The following is a 16,331-nucleotide window of genomic DNA, read 5'->3' on the forward strand; positions in this document are numbered from 1 at the left end:
GAAAAGTAGTGGCTGCCGAACCTGCTGCCCGCTACTTTCTCATGCTCCGCACAGCTTAAAAGTAGCGACGTGTGAACAGGGTTCTCAGGGTTGCAGCAGCAGCAGCATTTTTGATATTGGTTTTGTTGAAACTTTTGCTGCGGTTGCGACCAGTGTTGCCACCCAAATGTGCCAATGATACTTCTATTGTTTGGATATATTTTAATGTTAGATGCGACTGAAAATAAATTATTTGTAACAATTATTAAATGCACAACACAGTCTGAGCATATTTGTTGACGATATAATTCATTTTTTTTAATTTTCCGTAGCGTAGTTTCAAACAGGAGGGTTGCCAACATTGATTACGTGAATATGCTGTTGGTTATCATTTAAATATAAAGGCGTTTTTAAAAGCTTTATAGTAAAAAATAATGCCAATTTCTGAATACTAGTTAGGACAGAAAAGCAAATAATAGATAAGTAAGCTTTCGCATGAGTTTCTTAATAATGCGAACATAACCACAAAATGTATATTGAGAAGTCAACATGGAAATGGAAACCTGCAGCATGACTGCGCTGCAAAAGTAGCGCCTTGTGTGTGAACAGACTCGCAACCTCCAGTTGCAACTTTTGCTGCACTCGGGTTGCGCAACACAAAAAGTAGCGTGCAGCGCGCTACTTTTGGCTTACATGTGAACACGACATGCAACTTTTGCAGCTGCAGTACAAAAGTTGCACAGCAAAAGTAGCGACGTGTGACCATACATTTACTTTCTAACCACTTTTCAACAATACCAGATAGTATACAGATATCTACATCACTACCACATTCAAGCAAAAATAGAAGTGTAGGTAATGTTAACACTAAAAATAGGAATCTCATTGTTCAAAACCCAATTAAAGTGATTAAATATCGATAAACCACTTTAAATTATAAAGAAATGGCGAAATTTATTGCACAGCTTTATGGCTTCAGTTCGTTAGGCATCTATGTCGGAGTGCATAATACATCTTGCAACATTTCATTCTATTGTTGCGTAAAGATTTACTAATTACTCTGTTTTTAATGTATTTTAGTAGTATTTGATCTGTAATCCGTAGCACCACAAGAATACGGTGAAATGCAGTGACACAATATCCCAGACAGTCTTTTTACGAATCTACATACGTTGCTTTTGTGCAGGTAGTTGATGCTGATCATGTGGAGTTTGACAAGACGTAAAGAACACGTTAAGGATATAAGTTAAATATGTCAGTTGCTTCCAACATTCCCATATTTTCTATTTCGCTTCATGAGTATTTCTTATTTTGGCAGTTCCATTGTACTAATCACTTTTTTATTTAACTAATCACAGACAACAAATATTTTTTCAAAGTAAGAAATTGGAATCTGAAAAAATTTAACATGTCAAATAAATTGAAAATCGTCAAACTAGAGCATGATGTTTTGAATAACGTCATACTCATTAAGAAATATTTGAGTGCCACTAGACTGGCATGTCTTGAATTTAATAAAGTAACAATCAGAGAACGACGATCCAATACAGCTACAGCAGTGAGAAATATTTTACTACATATTTTTAAAATAATTCATTGTGTAAATAATAGTGAAATAGGAACAAAAAGAATGCAACGACCATGATTTCATAACAATATTAACATATCAACTGTAAGTCTGTAACTACTTCAAGTTCTCGTTCATTGTTTCAATTATTTCTTTCCAACACTTTCAACACTTTTAACCCATAACAGAAAATTTTCAGATGCAGCGGCAATTACAGTCTGATTATTAATTTTGGTGAATCTTGAATTTGGTATTGCCAGTAAAGGGAATTAAAAGCAAACACTGAAAATACTTTAATTTTGTAGTGTAGATTAGTAGAAACTCAATGTGATCACTGGGAGAGCTGTGGTCCCACCCAACCCGCCCTAAATAGGTTTCTTACTTATATAGGAAAATAGTCGTACTTGAATGAAGAAGGCGGCCATATTTCGTCGTTGTGACGTAATTTGAGGTGGAGTGGGAGAATGACTGCAGTGTCGCCAACTGTGGTAACCATTCATATAATCTTACACACCTAACCAAACCTAACGTACTACACACCTATTGTAACATTCCTCACGTTTAGCACACCTATTGTAATATTTCTCACATTAGTTTCATTTCATTTGCCGGTATTGGCATCCCTGCTACACCTATAGTCTATCGTCTGCTGGAAGTCAGAGTCATCTAGTGGAAGTGAAGTGAAAGTGTGACTCTGTTAATTACGTTTCCTAAGTTGATTCTGTGTTATCTGAAAGAATTATTGCGTCATTGTAGTGATAATTGCATATATATTGTACAATAAAAATTGAAATGTGTCGCGGCTGTGATAAAAGTGTTCAAAATTGATTTCCAGCGCCACAATCCCAGTGATAAATGTGTGAATATTCGTTAGAAGTCCGTTGGAAGTGACAATAGGAAAATGCAGATTGACCTTAATTTTAATCGCCAAATTATTAATTGAACGACACATGCAATTGACAGGCACGAAGTAAGTTTTCATTTTGATTAATACAGTACAGGGTGGACCGCTCGCATGTACCTAATTTCAATTGTATGTGACTGGTGAACGGTTGAAGATAGAATCTTACAATAACGTTTATATGAAAGGAAAACTCAACAAGTTTCCAATCCTGTCGGTAGATGGTGCGCAGACACGGTTTCTTTTCGTGGATTGTATTGATTGTCAAAATGGCGACACCGCAGATGAAAGCGCAAACTGTGTTGTGGTATGCGGAGTTTAAATCAATTGTTAGAGTTCAAAGGGAGTATCGGCGAGTGATGCTCCAACTGCTAAAAGCATTAAGTGGCACAATACATTTTTAGCTACAGGATCGGTGTTGAAGAAGCATGGTGGTGGTCGTAGAACATCCAACGAAATGGTTGCAAATGTTCAAGCCACTTATGAGCGAAGCCCGCGGAAGTCATTAAGACGAGCTTTGCAGGATCTTCAAGTACCAAAATCAACATTGCAACGAATTGTCCACAAACGTCTCAAACTGTATGCATACAAAGTGCAGTTAATGCAACGTTTGGAGCCGGATGATAAACCCAAACGAGTGGAATTCGCCAATACACTACTAGACCGTCTCGGCGCTGATCCTGATTTTATGTCCAAGATTTCTTTCTCTGGGGCTACGTCAAAGATAAAGTGTACGGCACCCCAGTCAGAGACCTTCGTGATCTTTGGGAGCGCTTCATAGAGGCTATTGAGAGGATTCCAGAAGACATGCTCCAATGTGCTTGGCAAGAAATCGTTCATCGCCTCGATATCGTCACAGTGACTGCTGGAGCTCACGCAGAGATATGGTGAAGTGCATATTGAAACTTGTTGAGCTTTCCTTTATATAAACGTTACTGTAGGTTTCTATCTTCAACCATTTACCAGTCACATACAATTGAAATTAGGTTACATTCGAGCGGTCCACCCTGTATATCGGAATGCCAGGAAGTTAATCTCCTGTTGTGGTGTCCTGTTTGACAACAAGTGAACAAACTCCACACAAGATTGGCAACAAGCATCTGCACATAGGCGATCTGCTTTATTTCTATGAAAACCTAATAACATTGCCATTGCAACAGATGCACTAGATGAATGTAATTAGAAATAAATAAAGATAGAAACTGCGACATTAACAAAAAAAATATAAATAGTATCACTGAAAGGTAACGAAGTATTTCTAAAAAAGAAATGAACAAAGGGACTATCTGGAGGAGTAGGAACATCTTACTTGGTAGTAACTACGCACAAACCACTTCAGATGAAAAGTAAGAAAATAGCTGTAGCTATTTCTATTGTCTAATACTCTGACTGGAAACCTTATCAGTTACATAACAGCATGCTTCAACATGGAATGCAACAAGACTGAACACTTGCATTAAAGGGCTGGATTTAACTGACAAAGCTCCATCTTGTAGAATATTTATTTACATTAGTAAATTTGTTTTGTAAAATATACTATTTTAAAGCAAAATATATAAAAAATACTAAAACATTTAACCTTGACATGGCTCTGAAATGTTTGTCTCTTGTGTTAACGGTGAATCACAATTGGTATGGACGTGTTTTGTTGAAGGGACTCCTTTTGGATGAAAAAACAAGTAATACAGAATCATAAAGATGATTCCTATCACAAAAGGCACAATAGACGATATCACTAGAGGCAGAAAGTACCACGTGTCCCGCAACTGGGATGGTACCCTGACTGCCCACATCACAGTGGCTATCAGATTCTCCACAAAGCAGACCATGTAATAGACCAAGTACCTGGTACGTGTGCGACCCTCGCCAGGTGTGATGTACGTGAAGATGTAGACCAGACCTAAGATGGCAGCGAACAGTACTTCACCTATGCGCTCCTTCCTTGTAGCACTGTCTGGCGATGACGTGCAGAAGTTTGTGCGGTCCAGAAGAGACAACCATGTTGTCATGATCAACCAGTGCACAGCACATGCTAGTGCAGTCCATGTGGGGAACATAGACGCAACCACACTTATTGAAAGGATACGCGACACTGTAATCAAGATAATAGTCACTCAGGCAATACAGAGGAAAGAATCATATTTTAGTTGTGTTCTGAAGAAATGAACACAAATCATGTGCACTTTACAAATGGAAATGCACTGAGAATCTGACAACTAAGTTCCTATATTCCACTAAACATTAACTCAATTTGCAGAAAGGTCCTTCCTGCTTCAGAAACAATAGTCATCCCATCCTATTCTAGTTCTTTGCAGCTTATTCGATGGTGAATCTGAAAATTTGAGGTCCTTCTCCAGTCATTTTGGGGCACCATAACTAATTAACAAGCAGATATTTCCAAGTCTCATTTAGAACAGTGATCTGCAGTATGCATCATGTTATCTTGGGACAATGCAGTTGACAGGGCTGCTACATAATATTCCAAATTTTGGAGGGAAATATAACTCTCTGAGTTGTCTCATTCTATTCCCTTGTGATGCAAGACTGTAGCAACAGATACTGACTGATATTGATATTTATTATCAATCAACATGCATACTAGACATGATATACCGTCACACTTCACACCATAACTATATTTTATATTATCATCCCATTTCGACCCTCCCAAATACTAACATTGTAACTCATTTTTTACATTTTTCAGGAGATGAAAATGAAGTTTTAAAATGATCGTGTAAATTAGTGTATACAAAAATGTAGAGTAACAAAAAGATTTTACATACAATTGGGAAGGTTTAGAGCTATACAATGATAGTACTGGGAGAAAAAGAAACAATTTAAGACCATATTAACTACGACAAAACCATAAAAAATTGAGTTACAATGTTAGTATAGTTGCCTTGTTTAATTATTAGGCAGCGGCATTCCTTTTAAGATTTGTAGGTCTTTATTGCATGCACCGATAATAAAATGAAAATGCGACGTTGTCACGAATGTTTGTTGCTGCTATATATTAATATAACATGGATATGGGCTAAGCTTAATTGCTCAAAGCATGAGTTAATTTGAAGATTATTTATATTATTTAGATTATTTATTTTAAATTAATTATTTAAAGAACTGTAATATAATTAATTTTCACTGTGAACTAGAATAAGACACACTGCTAAAATTTGCAACTCTGGTTTATACACTCCGCGTGGAGTTATTGGAGCGGCCTTCAAAAGACTTGACGACAATGGACAGCGCGACATAATTAAAATTATTGAAACTACAAAGCTTCCGTCCTCTTTGACACCGCTAGCCTACTAATTGAACGTGGCTACTTTACTTGGGAGGGTCGATTTTATTTATAACTTTAAAACTTTATAACTATCTATGTACATTACTCTTGTGACCAATCTAAAATATTTTTCTCTGTATTACTACTGTTTAATCTATTATTACACTATAATGATCTCTCAAATACTACAATCAGAGGTCTGCATTGGACGTTTTCGCTCAAGCGCCAAGTAGTTCACAGCATAATCCATTAGATAGCGCACATGCATGATGGGTAAAATTGTCAGGAGCAATAAATCCTCAAACGGTATAAGCCGAGCATTAGACATTCGTTCTTGTTCCAGTGATGATCTTTGTAGTAACATCAGAGGGCGGCCACTAGAGGGAACCCAAGAGATGGAGCTTAATCTGAGACGATTCTCAACGGTGTCGGGATTGTATCCGGCGTGGCTTAGTGGTTAAAGCATCAGCACGGAGAGCTGAAAACCCGGGTTCAAATCCCGGCGCCGGAGAGAATTTTTCTCCGTTCCATCTCTCTCTCAACATCATAGATGTTTATCATTTCAAAACTTTGCAGTGTTTAACTAACCTCTCCACAGTACAACTACAAAACTTGCTTTAAAATGTAATATAAATGTTATAGGCAATTTTTTTTTTTTCACACAGGAGTGATTTTGTTTTTGCCACATCTGATAGATGTTATTGGATGTAAATGTAATTATTATAAACGGAGAACACAATCACGATAATGCAAGAACTGTATCAAGTTTTCTAGTAGTACCGTAAAATGGGGTGAACAGGATCAGTGAGGGGGAATAGGATCAAAACTTTATTCTTGATTATAAAGTTTATTATAAACAGCAATTGAGTGGGAAGACAGTCATTGCTTGTTGTTGTTTTCTAATCCCAGGTGTTTGACAATAAAGTCATTTGACCTCTTGCACTCCAATATTTTTCAAAGATATTATCATGACCAGCCAATGAAGCACAGATTTTGAGGTGTTCCGAATCCATTTCTTGGTTTGAGTTGCACAATGGGCAGTTAGGGGACTGATATATTCCAATTCTATGCAGGTGTTTAGCCAAACAATCATGGCCTGTTGCCAATCTAAATGCAGCTACAGACGATTTTCGTGGTAAATCAGGAATTAACTGTGGATTTTGATGCAGAGAGTTCCATTTTTTCCCATGGGATTGTGTTATCAAATTTTGTTTGTTGAAGTCTAAATATGTAGATTTAATAAATCTCTTCACAGAGTAATACGTAGATTTAGTAACAGGTCTGTAAGTAGCAGTGCTGCCCTTCTTTGCTGAAGCATCCGCATTCTCGTTTCCCAGGATTCCACAATGGTATGGTATCCATTGGAATACAATTCTTTTATTGAGTGATATTAATTGAGAGAGCATTTTAGTTATTTCTGCCGTTTGAGATGAAGGTGTGTGTTTAGAGACGATTGATAGAATAGCTGCTTTGGAGTCTGACAATATAACTGCATTCCTAAATTTATTGATGTGGCATAGAAGATTCCTGAGACATTCACTTATTACAATGATTTCACCATCAAAACTTGTTGTTCCATATCCAAGAGATCTATAAAGTGAGAAGAGACAGCATGTAACACCTGCACCGGCACCTTGTTCTCTGGAGATCAAGGATCCGTCAGTGTATAAATGAAGCCAGTTTTGTGAAGGGTACCTAATATTAATTGTCTCTAAAGACAATTGTTTCAGTATTTCAGTGTTTACTTCTGATTTCAGTATTTCTTCTGTTAAATTTAGATTATATTCTATATTTAATAGAGTTAAAGGGTTTGGTTTAATTTGTAAGTTTTCTTTTAAATTCGGGATATTGATTTTCTGTTTTAATTCTTGAACAATGGATATGAAACTTTTTTGAGTTTTCAATCTACAGAGAGGACTGTATGAATGCCAATTGTTTCCTGGTAATCTGTAAGTTTTTCATATTGAATCAGTGCTTTTTCTTCTATTGTCATTTTGATACTGTTAATATTAGTCAGGAACCTCATAGAATCTATTGGAGTTGTTTTGATTCCATCAGTAATGAGTCTGAGAGCTTGGTTTTGAACATATTCTATGTCGTTTATGAAAGGTGAAGTAATTAAAATTTCTCCGCAGTATGTCAGCACTGGCTGTATAAACATTTTGTATGTAGTGTTCAAAGTATTCCTAGAGCATCCCCATTTCTTTCCTGCTAGTCTTTTTAGAAGGGAGAATCTTTTACGAGCTTTTTCAGAAATGTATTTCAAATGGTTGCTCCATGTTAACTTACTATCGAAAATAACTCCAAGATATTTGGTTTCATAAGTCCTAGGAAGGTGTTGGCCATTGTATTGGATATTGAATTCTCTTTCTTTTTTACCGAGTGAAAATATTTGGTAGTTACTTTTGCTTAAATTGAGTGTCATCAAATTTGATGTATTCCATTCATGTAGTTGATTCAGAGCTTTAAGAGCAGAATTATGAATTTTGTCTCTATGTCTGTAAGATCCGGAAGTCCACAAAACTATATCATCTGCAAATAGTGCTGTTTTCATGTTTGATTCCTCTAATAGGGAGGGTGTCATTTATATAAATATTGAATAAAGTTGTGCTGAGGACAGCGCCCTGAGGTAGACCTCGATATGTTTGTCTCTAACTAGAAAGTGAATTATTGAATTTAGTGGCAATGAATCTTTGACTAAGGAATTCTGATATCCATCTGAACATATTGCTGGAGATACCTAATTTCTGGAGTTTTAGTAATAATTTATTTCTCCAAACAGAGTCATATGCTAACTGAAATTCAATAAATATTGCCAAGGTATCTTCTTTCTTGTTAAAACTGTCTTTTATTTCTTGGCCGAGGCGTATGACTTGTTCATTGGTAGAGTGTAGTTGTCGAAAGCCGGCTTGTCTTGGTGATAAAAGATTTTGGGATTCTAAATACCAAGTTAATCTGTTGGAGATCATGGACTCCATGGTTTTTGCTATCATGCTTAATAGTGCTATTGGTCGATAACTATTAACATCATGAGCAGGTTTCCCTTTTTTGTGAATTGGTACAATGATTGCTTTTTTCCAAGCTGCAGGAATTGAGGTGTTCCATGATAAATTGAAAATGGATAAAAGTACAGACTTGGCTTTTTCCCCCAGATGTTTAAAAAATTCGGAATTAATGTTGTCGGGGCCAGGAGATTTCTTGGTTTTTAAATTTTGTGTAGCTAGAGTTAATTCTTTGGAAGTAAAATTTTGATTAAATATTTCAGGTTTTGTACTAGTAATATTGTTTTTATTATTTTTATGTAATTCTCTTTTGATAAATTTGTCAGTTTTTTTTGACATTGGGATGTAATCTGTGAGAGTTTGAGTAGTGTTTATTAAATGCGTTTGCTATATCTCTACTATCTGTTAGTGTTTTGTTATTATGAATAATAAGTTGGCTAGTATTTTCCTGTGTATTGGAAATATTCTTCAGAAATTTATATGTTTTAGCGCTATCAGTTCTGTAATTAATATTTTCAATAAATTTATTGAAACTGTTCTTTTTTGCTGTTATGATTGCGTTTTTAAGAATGGCTTACTAGAACAATAATAGTAACCAATGACTGTGATCCCGCTCAAGTACAGTTTATAACAAACTTTATAACCAAGAATAAAGTTTTGATCCTATTCCCCCCCACTGATCCTATTCACCCCATTTTACGGTAATAATAATAATAATAATAATAATAATAATAATAATAATAATAATAATAATAATAATCTCTAATAATTAATGTATCAATCTTTGCGTCTGTAACAGTTGTGCAGCATGATTATTTGTTTTATTATATTTTCTGTGACGTTATCTCTGTACTAATATTGTTATTAATCTACTGCTATATCAATATTTTGTAAAACGTTTCTACATTGTCGCAGTATATAGGCGGAACACTATGTATGGACCTATCATATTATATATGAAGGGTACATGGGAATAACGATCAAGGTCCATTTTAGAAAGTTTCGAGAAAAACAAATTTTAAAGTTTAAGCACTTAATACTTTGTTATGTGTGTATTTAATATAAATTGACGTAGTGGAATGTCAAGAACGATTATTTCTTATTACTAGCTAGACCACATGATAGTACTTCCTTTCCACTATAAGATGGCATTATTAACTCAATTTCGATTTTTGATGGACTTTGATTGTTTTTCCCGTGTACTCTTCATATGTGGTAAATCAAATATTGAATAATTATTAATTAGCAATAATAACAATAATAACTGTATATCGAAGTTTTTCATACTATTTTATTTATAACTTCATGTTCCTGTTTTGGTACATTCCATTGACTGTTTCATTAAACGTTTGTCATAAACGCAGAAAATAAAGCCTTATTTTTACCGTTTGAGCAAAACATATGTGTATCTTATCTGTCGCCTTCCATACAAGATAAGACATGTCGGTGAGATGACCTTGTACTGTGCTTCTATTTATTACGAGCGTATTACGATAGATCGTATCTCACTCGAGGGTGTGACACTCGACCGAGTTCAAGCGAGCGATTTAACTCCAATGCAGCACTCTGACTGCAATAAATTTGAACTTATAACTAAATACTGATTTTAGTTTGTATACACATTTATATCACTACTCTTTAACATTAGGATTATTATTACCTTTCCCTTATTCACTACATTCACATTCAATAAACCTATCACTATTAATTACTCTTTTGCCTTAATTTGTTTACTGTTAAATACCGACCCATAAATGAAGACATTAGTGCAGGGTTTTTCAAACCTTTTCAACTTGGAGTACACTAAAGGTGTAATTTAAAATCCCGTGGCACACTCATATAGGACTAATCTAAAGCTGTAGTTTCCAACAAGGGGAGAATTTTGACAGTTTTAGGAGGGAATGAGGACTATAAAATACAAATAAATTAGACGAATTATCTCACAACTCACCAACATTTATCACACAGTGCAAAGGTCTATATTTGGTAGAAACAGAGAAAAAATATATTTTATAAATTCATATTTATACGCGAAAATACTGTAAACAGCAATACTGGTACCTAGTACCCTTAAAAGGACATAAAACTGATATTGAGACACTAAAATATTTGTAGAAGCATATTTCATCAACTTGCAATTCCATTAATAGTGTGAGGTGTTCTCCTACATCATTTCTTAAAGTAAATATCTTAGATATTTTATTCACTTTCTTTTCTTTTAGTTGCTGGCAGCTTCTTTCTCATCCAAAATCAATGTAATCATTGGTAATTTATATGTACTATATTTTGTAATGGTAGAATTACGCGTTATAACAAAAAAAAATATAAAGAATACTGATGTGATGTCGGATGTACCTACTGTACATATAGTGTGAATCAACAGCAAAATTTACATAACATTGCTGGTCTGTGACAATGTTGACGTTCTTTATAATGTGAAACGACCTTAAAAGAGCAAAACTGAAGAAACAGAACACACTATCATTAACATTGAATGGGGCCTCACCTGTGATCATGAAGTGCCAAAGAAACTGCATAACAGTGCCAGGCCAGGAGATGTTATCCTTGTCCTCTTGAATAAACCGAATGGAGCGGTGGTAAGAAGCCATGGACCATGCCATGCTGAGCATGGAGCTGACGATGGAGCCTACTTGGTGCAGCCCTGCAGTTCACAAAATATCCATTAATTTCATCTGCAGTGAATAAGAGAACCCTGAAGAAAAAAATACTGACAATATTTAAAATTGAAAGAAACAATTTTATGTAACTTTCACTTATAATAATCTGGTTATCTGCAAATACCATTGTACCAATGTTCAAATTTGTCTTTACACACTTGAAGAAAAATTGATTGGTAACTTTTGACGTTGGATTTCAGATTCATTTCGCCTTCATTAGCATCATTCCATGTAACATTTCGATAGTTACAGGTCGACCAGAGGATCCCGGTAGACGTGGTTCCAGGATTCACCTACAGATGTCACCTGTCTGGGGAAGCTGCACAAATCCCAGACTGCGGAGTGTAGCTCCCTCAGATAGATGGCACCTTGGTGAGTGACGGAATCAACAGTGGTGTGGCTTTTTAGCCAATAGATGCAACAGAATGCAAAGAAGTGAATTGAAAACAGATGCTACCTATCTGAAAAGGTAGCATATTAATAGGGAGATGGAGGAGCATTCCTGTTCATGCAGGTCAGAACTGGATACCACTGCTGAATCGATACATTGACACCAAGCAGTGTATCACTTGCTTGAAGAGCATTCCTAAGGACTTGAAAATCATCCTAAATAAGAAGGTTGTACAATAAGCCTAAAGCTGCAGTGCTCTCCTTCAAAGGGGGAAAAAAAAATCGGAATACATATTAGTATTTTAGATGATGACTGAATATTAGGTATACCACTGGAGTTCTGTTTTGTGGGAAGACACGAAAAATTTAATTTATGATATATTGTACCATGAAGAATGAAATGGATTACACTGTAGTTGCTCATATTTCAGAAGCAGCAACAGTTATCAGAAGATAAGTGGCATTTTCGAGTGCTAAAATAGTCCCCATACTGTTTAGCAGTATTCATTATAAATTAAATCCTAACATACAATTTGTGATGTCGTAAAGAAGCAGTTCCAACATATGTTCACTTCACAGAATAGCTTGCTGCCATTCAGACTGTTACCCTAGAAAGTTAGTCCCGATAGTTTTATTCACACTGCATAGAAAATCACTACAAAGTTTCTAACTCACAGTGAAAAGTCGACCCATCTCTTGTGTCCACGAGCAGGATTGATATCTGCAAGATCTGTTGGGGTGCAGCTTCCAAAAAACATTCAAACACTCGCAACAATGCTACGTCGGAGTCCTCCTTGAGCATTTTCTCGTAATATTTGCGTTGATTGGCGCAGTCCTGTTGCTTTTCTGCACGCCTCGATTTGAGTGCATAACTCAATGAGTCACAGTACCTGTACGCATTGGGTGAAACAGTGAGTGATGAGACATGTAAGCATATTAATCATCGCCTGAATGCAAGAACTAGGTAACTCGAAATTTGCGTTTTTTAGTTACCTCTTTTATAACATAGCAAAAATCGCACAAAATGTAATCCAGCATCTAGGTAACTTATCGAACGATACCAGCGACATCTATTTTCCAATATAACAAATAGGTAAAAGAAAACGAGACATATTTCTTAGTTCAATATTTGTGCATCATTATTTGAATTTACACTAAAATACGAAAAGGCAGAAAACATATTTGTTTTGGAACTTTATCAATAAATTGCTGAATGTGAAAAAAAAAAAAAAATATATATATATATATATATATATATTTCTTAGTGCAATAAATAAGTAAATAGGCGATGGCACAAAATATGAAAAATCAAGTTACCTAGTTCTTGCATTCAGGCGACATTGGAGAAACCAATCACTTTGTTAATCATGTGGGAACAGCATTAAGTAGGCCTAGGTTAATTTCAAATTAATTTAGAAATATAATATATGATTATTACTTTCACGTGTTAATATTGAACTAAGTTTATAAATACCTAGTTGACTAGTTTCAGCTTGGGAGCCATCTTCAGAACTGGTGAGGTCCTTGCGTCTTCCGGTGTCTTCACTCCTGGTGGGGGTGCATTTGTGTTGTGTAGTGGGAGTCAAATAGTGTGTGTGTTCTGAAATTCCGTTGTGTGTTGAGGATTTGTTGTGGGCGTGTTTTTGTGTATCTGTATACAGTATTTCGTATTGTTCTATTGTGTTTAGTTTCTGTTTTTTTTTTCGGTTGGATATGTAGAATTTCCATGTATGTGTCAATGTTGCTGCAGGTGTGGTTGGCGTTTGTGATGTGTTCTACGTATGTGGAAGTGTTGTGTGATTTGGTTATGGCTGTGATGTGAGTTTGTATACACCTGTTAGGTTGTATTTGTTTATTTGTGTGTTGATATGCTTTTGTAGAGTGTCTTGTGTTCTATATGCGATGTTGTAGTTTAATTTCTTGAATGAAGGTGCGATCTTGTGTGTGGTTTTTGTTTTCATATGTTAGTGTGATGTTTTTTTTTTTTTGTTTTTGTTTTTTTGGCTTCCAAGCTGAAACTAGTCAACTAGCTAGGCCTATTTACGAACTTAGTTCAATATTAACACGTTAAAGTAATCACCATAGCCTATATTATATTCTTGAGTGATATTGTGTTAAAAGTTGTGCAATCAAGATGTACATTCAAATTAACACTGTTACATAAGGCCTCAGCTATTTGGCCCATTTTTTCAATAATATTATTATTACTATGCAGTGGTACATAAGTGGCCAATTAAATGGTTATAGTGTGGTCAATTCCTGATTTGTAACTTAAAGTGCCTATGGAGCACTTCTTTTTTTTTTTCAGAATTCTTTGATTTTCCCATACTTTCTTTCTCCCAGTGCTAAATTTACCTATGTTATCTCACCGACTCTGAAAAACCTATGTCACATCAAAGAGCCATAAATGAATTCCAATTTCAATGTAAAACAGTTAAATAGCAGGACTCTTTGATTATATGATAGGCATGAGAAATGATAGATATATCAGGTAATTTAACACGAACCCAAGACATATAATACAAAACGATGATGATTTAAACTTCACTTTCCTCCTCACAGAGAATCGATCTTAAGATTATGTTAGGAGAGTCAAGCGTTATCTCTGATCTACAGGATAACACTTTATGCTAAGCCTACCAGTATTTATTATGTAGTATAGCTAATTAAAATCTCAGCAATATTGTGTAATAATCACTTAGGAGTACCAACACATTATCACTTTTCTAGAAAAACTTTTATTAATGTCAGTCAAGATGAGTAGGTCTACCAGTAAGTTTTGTTATGGTTGTGAGTAGATCTTAATCAAGGTGAAAGTAAGATAACGCAATGTTAATTAAAGTAACATTGCTTACTTCAATTTAAATATTCCGACATTTGGCTATTGCTATGTTCTCGATATAGTCTAGTAAGGTTTTACAGGTTCCCTCTTTTTCTTATTTCGTTATGTCTTTGGAATTAAACTCGAAACAGTTGCAAATAATAATAATGAAATTCATTACGAATTAAACAATTTAGTGCCGACAAACTCTCCTGAACCTGCAGTAATTTTAATACTAATGGTTATCAATTATTGAATAGGCTACCTCGGATATGCCGAAAACATAATACATCGACATTTACAATTAATGAGAATTTGTATTACCGGTAAGTTAATAATATTTTAAATTTTCACAAAACTCTCTTCTCGCGAAAGTAAATTTGTGACCAAAAGAAAAAGCGGTATGGCTCTTTTATCAACCAAAAATATGCAAAGTGGCCTTGACCTATTAAGCATTTTTCTATGAAGTTAAAATTCTCAGAACAATAATAAATTCTGTATACCACGATTATGTCGAAATATATCTTACTCATGTAAGATCTAACAGAGTCAAATAAAATCATATTAAATCATCCGAAGTGATATGCCGGTAATGTGAAATGTGGAGAATATAATTAGTGTAGGTACCGGTAACATTGCCTTTCAACAAGTTAATAATTATATAATGCACCATGTACATATGACTCACAATTTAAATACTCGTGCAAGAAAGTATATTGATTAATATAATCACAAATAATATTACCTTAAGACTGGGGCAAGCTGAAGAAGTAAGACAAATATGCGAATAACCCATTTTCGCGATGCCATCTTCGACACAGAGTTATTTTCTTTGTCCAGAGCATACCTAAAATGCAGTTAGCTAAAATCATTACATTCAACATGTTAACAAACCGGTAGTTAAATATAATAACTGCAAATTGAAAACTTACATTTTAATACTTATGATTGTGTTGACTAAGGCAGGAAAGAGTATAAATACAACAGTTAGAATGAAATATTCAAGTCTGCCACTGTGAAAATATCGGAAGGCTAAATTGATATCTAACGCTATATCTACTATATGACTAATTATTGACACAGATAAAACAAATATATCCCAATTCGTCACATGTGCATTATTTGGTAAGAAATCAAGTTCATCTATGGAGGGATCCTTTAAGGGAATTCCTTTGCTCTTTAAAGAGAGTTCCTCCTCTTTTTTGTAACACTGACTTTTATTATCAGTAATTAAAACTGATGACATTTTCAATCACGAGATGAACGTGATATAATATTAATAACAAAAGTAATAAATAACTGTACAAAATTCACATCTTTATAAGACATATGACATCTGTCAAAGTTCTCTCGGAGTACCAACTCCACACAGTCCAATGTCCACAAAACAGTGTAGAAATAAGTCTGATTCATTGAATTTATCGACAAAATATCTAATCGAGAGATCGGAAACTCTCGTTTTGTCAGGCAAATAAACAACAGATAGTAAACCAGTGTCGCCAATGTAAGAGTTTTCCCGCTGGATCTGGTGTTTTTCAGTGTTAGTTTAGCGGGTAAAAATAATGGAATTTGTGTGATAATTTAAGGATTTAGCAAGAACTTTTTAGCATAGACAAATAAATAGCATTCACAGCGGCAAAATAATCTCATCTTACGTTAACAAACTATTTCATAGCGGGTTTTTAACGATCGGATTGGCGACACGGA

General features: G+C 34.9%; 2 protein-coding genes and 1 non-coding gene across 3 annotated transcripts in view; 2 read left to right on the forward strand and 1 right to left on the reverse strand.

Moving 5' to 3' along the window:
* Nucleotides 1-3,931: 3,931 nt before the first annotated feature.
* On the reverse strand, nt 3,932-16,004 carry LOC138696004 (XK-related protein 6-like). Its single transcript, XM_069820466.1, has 5 exons — nt 15,557-16,004; nt 15,370-15,471; nt 12,479-12,693; nt 11,242-11,397; nt 3,932-4,539 (listed from the first exon to the last, which is right to left on the reverse strand). Exons 1-5 carry the CDS (start codon nt 15,868-15,870, stop codon nt 4,022-4,024), a joined length of 1,305 nt encoding a protein of 434 aa, XP_069676567.1. The 5' UTR covers nt 15,871-16,004; the 3' UTR covers nt 3,932-4,021.
* TRNAS-GGA (transfer RNA serine (anticodon GGA)) lies at nt 6,173-6,244 on the forward strand. The gene has a single exon. It is a non-coding gene; the product is annotated as a tRNA-Ser (tRNA).
* LOC138696005 (XK-related protein 4-like) overlaps nt 13,387-16,331 on the forward strand; it is a 29,760-nt gene continuing 26,815 nt past the window's right edge. Inside the window, exon 1 of the mRNA XM_069820469.1 lies at nt 13,387-13,621. Coding sequence (XP_069676570.1) covers nt 13,530-13,621 — 92 coding nt within the window. The 5' untranslated portion in view covers nt 13,387-13,529. The remainder of the gene's footprint in view (nt 13,622-16,331) is intronic.

The sequence above is a fragment of the Periplaneta americana genome, chromosome 3 (assembly GCF_040183065.1).
Source record: "Periplaneta americana isolate PAMFEO1 chromosome 3, P.americana_PAMFEO1_priV1, whole genome shotgun sequence".
NCBI classification, from domain to species: Eukaryota; Metazoa; Arthropoda; class Insecta; order Blattodea; family Blattidae; genus Periplaneta; species Periplaneta americana.